Genomic DNA, 12456 nt, shown 5'->3' on the forward strand with positions numbered 1-12456 from the left:
CTCCTGCCATGTGCCAGCACAACAGAAAACCTCGGGAGGAGAGGGGACCTCACCCATTCCACTGAGCAGGGAGCCTTGGCCCCACACCTCTATCCCTGTTTGCTCTTCTTGTATTGGGATTTGTTATGGCCATGCTCTGCAGGAAGGGCAGTGATGACTGTGCTGACCATAAAAGGATGGAGCTACCTCAAAACGTCACACTGAATTCGTTTTGTGGTGTTCTGCAGATTTTCCTGAGGGGAAAAAGAAAAGGTATGGCAGATGGCTTTTAATTAGCTACTTTAATGCAGTTCATCTCTAAATTCCATATGCCACTGAAGAGAAGCAGTTTTTTCCTATTTTTAACAGACAACTTTTTTTCAGAGGCTTTGTTACATGATAAAAGATCCTATTTTTTCCCAACTAGTCTTTTAGAAACATTTAATAAGAACTGTTACTACCAAATCTCCAGCTGCAGTCCAAATTCCAAAGTCCTCTCCAAACTCCTGCAGTGTTAACAGTGATGGCTTTAAGTGAGATGCAACCACAAAGAATTAAAGTGTAGGAAATCACTGTCACAAGGCTTAAAAACCAAATCCCTCCTTTTCCAAATCAGAAGGCTGCTGAGCAGCAGCTAAAAAAACATCTCCCCAAGAGCTATGTATTTCTCCACAATACATTTGGGTTTTCTCTGAAATGTTCTACCACCCAAATGCTGCAATAAAGCAGTCAACAATGACTTTGGTGCATTAATTAAAGTCTAAATTATGCAGCTTATTAATTTCCCTACATGAGAAATACTTTTTAAAATACCCTCCTAGTTGAAAATTCACTGAAGCATTTCAGATTTTCAATTAAAAAATAAGGTTTGAATTATATTCCTATATTTGAAAGCTAGGTTCTAATATGCCAATACTTTAACCCTTGGATAGTTAGCAGAAGTTCCAGTTCCATCAATTTCCTCCTTTTTGGTAATCTAAAGGAAATTTAAAAGCTAAAGGATCAGAACTCTTCCCTATTTATAGAGCATTTCAAGACTGGTGAGGTTTCAGCAGAGGAGTGACACTTGATGTTCTCAAACAAATTCAATCCCATGGAACAGTTTTCCTGTTCCTGCTGCCCAACATGAGCAGGATGTGGCACTGTCCAACTCTTTTTCCTTTGCCACCACACTTTTCCAATTCCTTCCCTACAGGGTACTTGACATTTATGATTTTTTTTTCCTACAAGTATGAGGCAGATCACTTCTGGAAGTTACACATTTCTCCCCGCTCAGTTTAGGCATACACTTCTCATGCAGTTCAAGCTGTAAGTCACACAGAGTAAGCTGCTGCTCACGCCAGGCAGATGTACAGAAATATGGACAGTGGTGGCCACTCCAAACCTTACGGCATCTCCCAACCACATTTTTCCCTTTTGGTCTTGAAAAGGCTTCAGGCCTGAGTCACTGCAAGCCTGAGCAGAAGCAGCACTCCCCATGATCACTCACACCCATCACAAGGTGGTCACATCTGTTTGTTTTCCTAAGAAATGAGTCACAAGCAGAACTACTGAAGACCAATAACATGGCTAAAAAATAACTGTGCGTAGTTAAGTATTTGTCAAGAAACAGAAAGCTTCCCAGCTTTTACTTACAATTTTCTCAAAATGTTTTTCTTCTTTCATACACTGAAATCTGGTCACGTTTTCAAAACACCAGAGACTCCTCTAGAAATCTCTCACTTTGCAGAGCCAGTCACACTCACAGACTCAGTGTTGCTGTTACTTGGCATTAGAAAGGTGCAAGTACATCTCAAATATCTGCCCATTCCCTCCCAGCAACAGGAGGTGATGCAGTCGGGCACCTCTAAGAAGCAGCTCCTAATTAAACATTGGGAAGAGCTATTTTTGACTCATTTCCTCATTAATTCCTCACACGTGTTTGACAATTATGAGAGTTTTCACTTTTTTGCCTCCCTAGTTCCTGGTGTTGGCCAAAGTTGTGATACCTCAAAGGCAAACAACTGCTTTGATCCAGCACAGGAAATTCTACTTTTCTTCATAAAAAGTTACTTAATTTCACCAAAATAACCTTTCAGAGTGAGACAGAGAACAGAAGTCTGTAAACAAGAATAAATTTATTTTAGATTCTTTAAAGATTTAATGATATACAAAATGTATACAGTATTATATCCTTATAACATTTTACCTTTCCCCATCAAACATAAAACACCATTGAAACAACTATTGTGTTCGTGCCTTAGGTCTGTATCTATAAGATACACTACTGAATAAAAAATTTATAGAGCTATATACTGCCCTTTTAATTAAAAATTACAAATTAGTACCTATGTAACAAAAAAATCGCAGCATGAAACTTCAGTTGGACAACAGGTTCTTTTCTTGCTGAATGCTCAACAATATTTGGGACAGTTAAATTACATTTTATTGGCATGAAGGTGCATTGCAATCTCCCGTACTTTACACAATGCTAATCCAACCCTAGTCTCTCTTAAGTAAGTACCACAAATAACATAACATTGAAGATGTTTTCTACACAATTTTAAATACATTTACAAGTTGTGTGTACATTCGGTTTCGATATACTGGTTTTAGGAGATCTTTGGAAGGCAGAACTTCTGAAGCAGTCACTACGTACGAACAAGGGAAAGCACTTCCAACTTGTGTTCTTACAAGGCAACTTATTTGGACCAGCACAAACTAATTCTTCTATTAAATATGATTATACCAGTCTATCATGGCTTTGTTACTATTTGACAGTGACTTGATAAAATTGAAATGTGTAAAACAAGAAATTTCATTATGCACAATTCAGGCTCTATTTCACAAAACAAAAACAACCAAGCCAGGCTTTACAGTTATGAAGCTGAAAGAATCCTGATTCAGGAGACTCACTCTCTCTTTTGGAACACATCAAGTTCCTACCTTCAACTTCAGTCTATTGGCATCTTATATACACCTCATTTGGCTCTGTCCTCTTCAAAAGGCCAGATTAAAAGACACCTGGTGAGAAAATATTAGTGGAACACTTCCAAAAACACTCTTAAGAATACTCTGGCATTACAGAGGTAGGTGCTTTCTCCTGGTTTTGCTCATTGACAGTAAGACAAATGCCAAAAAGACAAATGCTTTACCTTAAAACATCAACTACCAAAATCCTTTTGGTGGAAGGCGTATTTCCCACCACATGACTACGGGAAGAAAATCCTCCACTACACCAAAATAAAATAAAAAATAAAACTTTCTGCTTAAAAAGCCTCTTTAAAAACACATCTTAAATACTTGTCATTATTCCACCTTTAGAATGATCAGCTGCCACGCTGCTCTGTAGATGGTTATCACAAGTCATAAAATCCTTAGATTATGGACCAGCCAAAATTCCACTTATAAGACAGTATTCCTTGTTTTGACTAGTCTTTTCATTCTAGTGAGGGAAAGGTAAGTGACAACTTTGTGAGGTTCCACGAAGTTTGAACGAAGCCACTGAGTTGGTCACACCATCAGAGCATCAGACGAATAGAATTGGCCGGATCGGAATCTTTGGTGCAGCTCCCAGGCTGAATTGTCAATTCAGGGGCATCGTCCTGAGGAAATATGATCTTGTCAGGTGTGTAATCATTCCTCTTCAGATCTGCACAAACAGAACAAAGGCAGAATGATTGCTGTTTCCTGAGCTAGTAGAACCAACGGGGCATGAACATCTAGCAAAGAATTGGACAGGCAAATGCATTTATACAGAGGAATTCAGGATATGCACTGTCCAAAAAGGGATGTTTTTATCACAGGTACAATCAGAAGCCTAAAGTCAGATTACAAAACTGCTGTTTATGACTTGTTCCACTTTCACAACATGCCTTGATGATTTCATTAGGAAGTGTCTCAGGAGGGTGTGCAGCTCTTACCGGGCAGTTTCAGTTTCCTGCAGCAGGAATTGCAGTGGTGCTTTGCTCTGAAGTTCTTGATTGCATCCTCTCCCAGATTGGCCGGGCCGAACACCATATCGTATGACCTCAGGAACAAAGGGCACAGAAACATCACTTGCACCTGCTCTCTTTCCAGTGAAAATTCTATAAGACTTGAAGTCTGTCTTTACCCTTACCTTTTTTCCCCAGCTTTTATCACAGAGGGATCTGTCAAATTTTCACCAACACCTTCAGACAGCACATGAAGAAAAAGTTAAATCTGATATGTTTCTGATTACATAAATATATTAATATTAAAAAGCCTTGGAATCCTTAGCTATGACTTCTCAGCTTCTCCAAGAATAAAAATGGAAAAAACCCCACACCAAACCCAACCCAAACGATACTTTATTCTCTACCCTTAGAAAACTGCTCCTGAACAAGCATTTTGTACTTCTCAGATTTCTTCCATCTATTTTTTGCATTTCCTAGCTTGAGTTTTCACCCATGAGAAAAATCTCCTCTACAGTTCTCACTGCCAGAATATCTGGCACAGAGTTCAGGATAAACCAGGTCACACCACATTGGCACTACACAAATGTGCCAAAAAATAGCATTTTTACAGCACATTTCATTAGGAAAAGATGTATATATTTCTCTCCTCTGTGTTGATGCAGGATTTAATACCATATTAGAACAACAAATCTGGTGAAGGGTCTGGAGCACAGGTCCTGTGAGCAGCAGCTGAGGGTGTTTATCCTGGAGAGGAAGAGGCTCAGGGGAGACCTCATCACTGTCTAAAAGTACCTGAAAGGACACTGTGGCCAGCTGGGGGTCAGTCCTCAGCAACAGGACAAGAAAATGGCCTGAAGTTGCACTAGGGGAGATTCAGGTTGGATATGAGGTCAAGTATATTCACTGGAAAGGCTGCCAGGAACTGGAACAGCTGCCCAGGGCAGTGGTGCAGTCACCACCCCTGCAGGGATTTAAAGCTGTTTAGGAGTGGCCTCTGGGCACATTGGGGTGTCCTGGACTTGGCAGTGCTGGATAAAGTTGGACTTGACAATCTTAGAGGTCCTTTTCAATCTTTATCATTATATGATTAAATAAGAAAATCAGATCCAAACTAACTAGAAGCAGCACTAAATATTGCTTGTTTATTACAAACATACAAATCCTTAACAAAATGCTATCAAAAGGAAAACCCACATTCACCTTGGCCCCGATGCAAGTTTCAAAGTCAGGGCATTACCTTGCAGATCCAATACCAACAGTTCTCCTCTGGTGTACTCATATGTCCAGTGGCTGAAAGCCAGCATAACCTCCTCCAACATGTTCGTTGGGATTATTTCATCACCATTATTGTTGTTATATTTTCTAAACTCTCCGGTCATGCACTCTTCAACTGCAAACCACTGCCCAGCAGAGTGGCAATATAACAGGAAAACTTCCAAGAACCTAGTAAAAAGTACACTTAATGAATTTAGTTCCAAAATAGAGATCTCTCATTACTATTAGATTTTTATTTGATTTAGTAAAAATTTAGATACTTAAAACTATTATACAAAGCCATTTAGATGATGATACTAGATTAGTATCAGTGCAGAAAATATCAGTGGAAAATACCACCAAGGACAATTGTGCTTGCCACATTCACACCAATATTCCAAGACATATCTACATAGGATTATCTTAATATATTTGATGCATCTGTTAACGACCCTGTAGGCATTCCCCTGAGCCCAAAGCATGCAATGAAATGGCAGTTGAAATGCACTCACCTTGGAGAGTACGGGATGGATTTGGGCTTCATCTGGTTGAATGCAAAGGTGAGCTTCTGTGCTGCTCTCTGCTGCTGGATTTCCTGCGAGTCAAACCCACACCCCATTAGCTGCATTACAGAACAGGAGACAGCAGAGAGCCAAGCAGGCAGTGGGAACAGTGTCTATTCCCCCAAGACAGGGTAACAGATTGCTTACTTCATAAATTGTATCTGTATTTTAAGAATTTGAGCTCTTTAATTAAATCAGCCATCCTGGAGCAGAGTTTTTAACCCTTTTGCTCATAGAGAACCCTAGACTAAACTTTTTTCTTATTCTACTAAGTATATACTAGTTTACAGGTGGGAAAATGATTCCTGTTTAACATATAATGCCTGTCTATGTTTAATAATTGACAAAGACAGAACTTACTCTCAAGCACAAGTGCAACACAGTGTCCTCCTTATAAATGCTTGACCAAGTATTCACAACTTCAGGAAGAAAAGACTTGATGATATAAAGATGTCCTGATTTCAGGATATCATATTCTGACCACGTGCAGACAACTTTGAGAGCTCGACGTAAACCTCCTCCCATCTCCTCTTTACTTAAAAATTCAATTTTAGCACAGAGGCCCAGCTGTGACCAGGAGGACATGCTGTTGTTCAGGATGCTGGGAGAACTTTCTTCAAGGCGATACACAGTGACCGGTTCACCTGCAGGCAGCACAAAAAGCAATCACTGACTGAATTTTTAAAGTTTAAAATTATGAGCACTGAAACCCTACCATTTCCTACAACAAGCTGTAGTATTAAGACATTACAAACATCTTGAATTAAAAAAAAAAAATCAAACTGCCCAGTGGGACAACCCCTCTGCAGCTTTTTTTCACAGAGCTGCAAAATTTGTCCTATTTAGACCTGTTAATGACACTGTTCAAACAGCACTAAGAACACTGAATAAATGTTTGTTTACAGTTTAAACAAGTGAAGACAATTTAAAGGAATCCTTCCAGAATAGTTTGTCATAAAACTGTTAGTACAATACTACCATCACTGTAACACCATTTCTGAGGACAACTCGATTTAAATCTACATTTCATAACCGAGTGAGTTGCCCTAGAAAAGGTGTCATACTCACTTATATTTCTGAGCCTTCTAAGACAGACACCAGACTTCTTTTAGTTCATTAAGACTTCAGTTTCACACTTGCTGTGAGAAACTGTGAATTTTGCCTTGATCCTTCTATATTAGAAGGATCAAACCAAATTAGAATCCATATAAGGTTTGCTTTTCTTCCCCATAAGACCACAGGGAACCAGCAACAAGAAATACAATTCTTACCTCTTGGAGGCACAGGAGTGAATGGAATGCTCTGTGATAATCTCATCAGGTTATTTCTTTCTACAGCTAGAAGAAAATTACAGCATTTGTTGAAGTTCAAGGATCTTATAAATATCAATAAAAATACAAAAATTAGTTCATAAGGGACTGACCTGAGTAATAGTAGTTGATATCCATGATAGGCTTGAAAGGAGAAGCAATGCCTGAAAAGAGATTAAGGAGAAAAAAAAAAAAAGAAAAAAAGAGATACTCTTGCTACTAATTTATGTACTAAAATACCACACACAAAGATCAACTACCAAGTAACTGGAGTTTGAAAAGGATCTGCAGTGAAGAATATTAAATATTGTACTTAAGTTCTTTAGTACCTCAGGGGAAAAAAATAAAAATTGCAGTGCTTAATGCAAGGCTGTTTATTAAAAAAAAAAAAATCACAGTATTGTGTGTCAAATAAATTCCAAATTACCATCAATTAAATACATTCCCATACAAGACCTGAGCAGTTGGTTATATATAAAAATCTCTCACCTTCAGAGCAAAAAGAAAACTTACCATTCAATGCATCTTCTTCTGATGGCCTGTGAAATGCCATAAAAACAACAGTCAACTTCAAAACTTACTCTGTACTCCCTGATTTTGACACATCATCCTAGGTCACCTTGTTAACCTCACAGTGCCACTTTTATCCTGTTAACCTATTTTTCAAGGGCAGTAAAGTTTCTTAATTACAAAATAGTAATGGAAAGCTGTTAAGTAATCTCATGTTTTTAGAGCTACACTTTAAATACCTCCAAGTCATGCACATCATTATGTAAAGTTTGCATCACAAGAGCTTGTTCCCACAGAGGTGCTTTAATTAAAACTTGTTCACAACAGCTTACCCTTCTGTTATCAGATAAATAAGGTAATGGCTTTAACAGTTAACTCGGGGGGTAATTGCTAACGAGAGCAATGTCTGCATAATTTCAGAGGTGGTTACACTTTGAAAGGTTGGGTAAAGACCTTTACCAGGAAGTGAGCTGCTCACTATGTGTCAACACAGTCATTTGCATGTTTTGCCCTCCACCATGTGACACCATTAATCTGAACAGAACCTGCTAAAGCACGATGAGAGCTCAACCTGACCCCCCATGAGCCCCTGCAGCCCCGGGAGCCAAGCCCTGGGCTGCATCCCCAGAGGAGGGAGCAGCAGGCTGAGGGGCTGATTCTGCTGCTCTGCTCTGCTGTGAGAGACCCCAGCTGGAGCAGTGTCCATCTCTGGGGCCCCGAGGTAAGAAGGACATGTTGGAGAAAGCCCAGAGGAGACCCCAAGGATACTCCAAGGGCTGGAGCCTCTCTGCTCCAGAGACAGCCTGGGAGAGCCTTTCAACCCAAACCATTCTATGGCAATTCTATGATTCCAGTGAATACATTTAGTTATTTATTAGAAGAAAAAAAATCAAACTTTGTGGGGTTTTTTCTCATTAAATGCAACAAAATACTGCTATAACCAAAGACAACCAAAAAGAAAAACATCAAAATACAGAGTGATAAAATTGCTCCATTAGTAGAAAGCTTACTTACATTTGACTGCTATTTGAAGGTCTGCCTTGTAGCCAATCCTTTAAAACAAAGAGAAGAAAAACAAAGAGGGCTTCAGTTTTGTAAGGAAAGCACAGTATATTCAGCTGGAGGTGGGGTGGTAATGTGTTTTAAGCTCTTGGAGTACAGCCTGTTTATTGGAAATAAACCAGGCTGTACTGAACTGCAGTTGAATGGAGAGACCCAAATACAACTGAGAAATGGTAACTACAATTAAAAGAATAAAAAAGGCTCTATATTCACTACTGTTTATGGATTATATAAGTAATTCTTTTCCGTAAAAGAAAAGAATTTTGAGGTTTTTTTTCTACAAACAGAAAACAGCACAGATTTTCATAATGAGAACATACACAACTTCTTCCCTTAGTGAAAACAGGTCTCCTGTTGCCTCCTAGAACAAGCAAGTCCACAAATCAGTATTAGTCTTTATCTGTTTCTTCTCCTTTATTTGTTCAGCTTCTAGTTCTGCTCAAGAATGTCACAAAAGGTTGATACAAACCGTCAGTAGAGCTGCTTTAGAGTCAACTTGCTGAGTGTCTTCACTCGATGCTCTCCTGCTCTTGCTGTACACTACAAACAAAGGAGATTTGTAACTGGACAAAGAATGGCAGCTGTCACTGTCACCCGTTTCCTAACAGTGAACAAATAGCTTAACGTAGCTCTCATGAAATAAGCCTGACCCACAACTTGAAAAGAAGTTTGCAGGCCTAACTAGATCGCTTCCATTTTTACAGCTCTGGCTGTCTGTGGCAAATAAAAGGTAACAGAACTGAGCTGGCATAGCTGGAACAAACACGAGAAGATTCAAGCACTACCAAACATGCAAATATTTCAAGATGATTTAACCATTTGTGTTTCCTTTGCATCTTCTTAGGAGACCCATTAGCAAGGCAAGTTAGAGACAGCATTAGGGGGCCTGAGCAGAGACCAGACTTACGCTGCTCTGAGTGGGCTGTCAGGGGGTCAGTGAACCCACCACAAGAACTGGATTGTCGCAGACCACTGTCAGTTTGAAGACCCTTAAAAAAAAATTACATTTACCATCAGTCATCATTACCATTATTGCTTTCAACTACTACTCTTGGAACACAATCCACCCCATTTTTCTTTTTAGGACTGGCCAGGATTCTTCAAAATTTCTGGATGTACTTCAAATACCTCACTGCACAGAAATGCACAAATCGAGTGCATTAATTCAGTTAAAATGCTCTCTCACAGTAGCCACCAGCTGTACCATTTTCAGGCACACATTAAGACTCCTGACCCACACCAAAAGAGTTCTTTGCAAGGGAATGCTACAATAGGATACAACCACAGGAACCTCCCTTACACTGGAGCACTACAAGCACCATGTTCAGCTCATCTATTTCTTTCCTTTGTGGGCTATCAATTCTCATGTAAGAATGTGGCTCTGGCAAAAACTAAAAAACTAAACTAAATTCCAATTTGCACCCACTTAAAATAGCAAAAAAAAATTGTAGTAAACTACTGCCAAGTAAAAACCTATGGGTGATGAATGCAATTTCCTCATGGACAAACTCCTTCACAGCAACTACACATTCTTGGAATATGTACTGAGGTGGTCAGCTTTGGACAACAAAGTACCTTTTGCAAAAAAAAAAGGAGAAAGGCAGTTTTATCACAAACTAGGACTGTGTGTAGCGTGGCATAGCCTTACTCATCTAGTAACCTGAGTGGTTACCTGAATAAAGTGTTCATTGTACCCTGCTTTTGACTCCTAAAATTTTAACAGTTGAGAAGTTGTTACCACCCTTTTCCACCCTTCCCTCCTACAGAACACACCCCACACATAAACACATGCACAGGCCTCTGTGTGTTTGTGTCCAAAATGTGTATCAGATGTGTGGCTGTGTGCATAAAAACTGTTTCTTTACATCCCTAAACACTTTACATCCCTGGAACTATTTAGACCTATGTCAAGGAGACATCCAGTTTACAGACAATGAGATAAAAACAGAGACCCATGTCTTTACTGGAAAGAATACTTCAAGTATCTCTTGAAAATAATGTCTCTAATAAATGGAAACTTTCTTCACTTACTTGAAGTCTGGTTGTCTCTATACCCTCCAATATAGCTTTTTTGAAGTCTTCCTGTTGCTCCTATCAAAGAAACAAAACAAATGGTTAACAATAACACCAAGTGATCTGTGCCAAAAATACACACAAAAAGCTTTGTGGTCACACATTATACTCATCAAAAGGTTCAGAAGAAGCAACTCAGCAGACCAGAAGCATTGCAAATGGTCATAATGCAATTCTCAGGTGTATTCTCCCCTGAATGCATAACTGCAAATAGGAATTGGTATGTACTGATTCAACAGCTACGTGGCAAAAACTAGTTTTCATACACACATATATATATTTATACACACACATATACACATACACTCACACTATAGTACTTGGAAGGCAGGTTTATGATTAATCACTTTTCCATTGTACTAATTTTTATTATTCTTTAAGGAAATGAAAATTATTCATTTTAGTTTGTGATGAGTTTATTTAAAAGCTTTTTCTTCTTGGAAGGATAATGAACAATTTTTGTCACTTTTGAAAATTACATACACTGCCATCTTGCTCTATAAATTATAATGTAAGTCACTCTAATCTCCCTAAAGGCTGACCTTGAAATTTATGAGTGTAAAACATTTTGTTGAACACTAATTACAGGATTCTTAATTTTAATCTCGATTCACAGTTGTAGTCATCCTGGCTCATAACCTCAGACCTTGTTTATTATTTCACTAGTATCCTATTATGAAGCAACAATACTTGATGGCAGTTAAGGTTACATGAATTTTCAGTGTTTTTTTTTTTTTTAAATTGTGAAACAGATGCAAAGTGCACTCTGCAAAGAACGTGGTTTTTGATTATATTGGGTCTTAGACTTTTTCCAAAAATACTGTGACTTCACAGTTTAAAAGATAATTATCCCCACTGACATATTTGACAAAGCTTTTCTTGCTTACCTCAATATCAGCACTTCTTTCCTTTATTTTGCTGGCTGCCTCTTTGAACCGCTGTAGGTCCATGCTGTCTCTGTGACCTTTGACACAGTGAATTCAAAAAGAGGATTCAAAATCAAAGGTAACCTGCAATGTTCTGACCATGCCAATAGTCTGCATCACCATAGCAAAGGGTTACAATCCACCTAAGGCCTGTGTGCCTGTTTGCACTAGAAAAGACATCACAAACACACTAAAGATCAGTGTAACAGTATCAAACTACTGCCTTTCCTGCACTGAGGTGTGGAGCACCACAATTCAAAAAGTAAAGCTAATATTTTAAATTTTTACTCAAGCGTATGCTCCTCACAGGACAGGAACAAGGCCTGATTACAGTACTTTTATGTACTGCTGGACAAATGAAGGGAAAGTAGACAGTTTCCTGGAACTAGCTTTTACAATATACCCTTCATCCTCCCAGTTGCAAGAAATACTTTTCAGAACTTTTCCAGGCATGTGGCTTTATAATGAATGAAAATCTACTTGGCTTCACAACTGAAACCTGTACAGTATCACAAGTGTTGTAAATTGTGGACAGCAAGAATGAAGGGTATGTTCTAAATGCTAGAGATGTCAGAGGAACATATACAAAAAATCTGGCTCAAGTAAATAAGTATAGTTAGTATTCAAAGTTATTAGTGGTGAAGTACATTTAAAGATTAGATAAGAGTTCTACAATCACTGTCTACAATTTCTGTTTAGCCTTGCTTTCTTTTTACAACTGCGAGGTACTTGTACACAAATAGCTAATGTAGGTAACTTCTTGAAAATCCAAGTTTCACAGCAGTAGAATAAACTCTTGTGTGGAGATTTAAATTTACACAACCTCAGCAAATCTCTGGAAAACCATGAGACATCCCTAAAC

The 12456-nt window shown here is 38.7% G+C and overlaps 1 protein-coding gene across 1 annotated transcript in view; it reads right to left on the reverse strand.

The window, feature by feature from the left end:
• Positions 1–2077: 2077 nt before the first annotated feature.
• Positions 2078–12456, reverse strand: part of TRPM7 (transient receptor potential cation channel subfamily M member 7) — a 52422-nt gene continuing 42043 nt past the window's right edge. Inside the window, exons 27-40 of the mRNA XM_063412284.1 lie at positions 11556–11632; positions 10627–10686; positions 9503–9584; positions 9065–9135; positions 8548–8585; positions 7537–7562; positions 7137–7187; positions 6985–7050; positions 6074–6357; positions 5663–5745; positions 5134–5339; positions 4079–4130; positions 3882–3988; positions 2078–3610 (exon numbers count right to left, since the gene is read on the reverse strand). Of these exons, the coding sequence (XP_063268354.1) occupies positions 3480–3610; positions 3882–3988; positions 4079–4130; positions 5134–5339; positions 5663–5745; positions 6074–6357; positions 6985–7050; positions 7137–7187; positions 7537–7562; positions 8548–8585; positions 9065–9135; positions 9503–9584; positions 10627–10686; positions 11556–11632 (1334 nt within the window). The 3' untranslated portion in view covers positions 2078–3479. The remainder of the gene's footprint in view (positions 3611–3881; positions 3989–4078; positions 4131–5133; positions 5340–5662; positions 5746–6073; positions 6358–6984; positions 7051–7136; positions 7188–7536; positions 7563–8547; positions 8586–9064; positions 9136–9502; positions 9585–10626; positions 10687–11555; positions 11633–12456) is intronic.

The sequence above is a fragment of the Prinia subflava genome, chromosome 15 (genome assembly GCF_021018805.1).
Source record: "Prinia subflava isolate CZ2003 ecotype Zambia chromosome 15, Cam_Psub_1.2, whole genome shotgun sequence".
In the NCBI taxonomy this organism is placed as follows: Eukaryota; Metazoa; Chordata; class Aves; order Passeriformes; family Cisticolidae; genus Prinia; species Prinia subflava.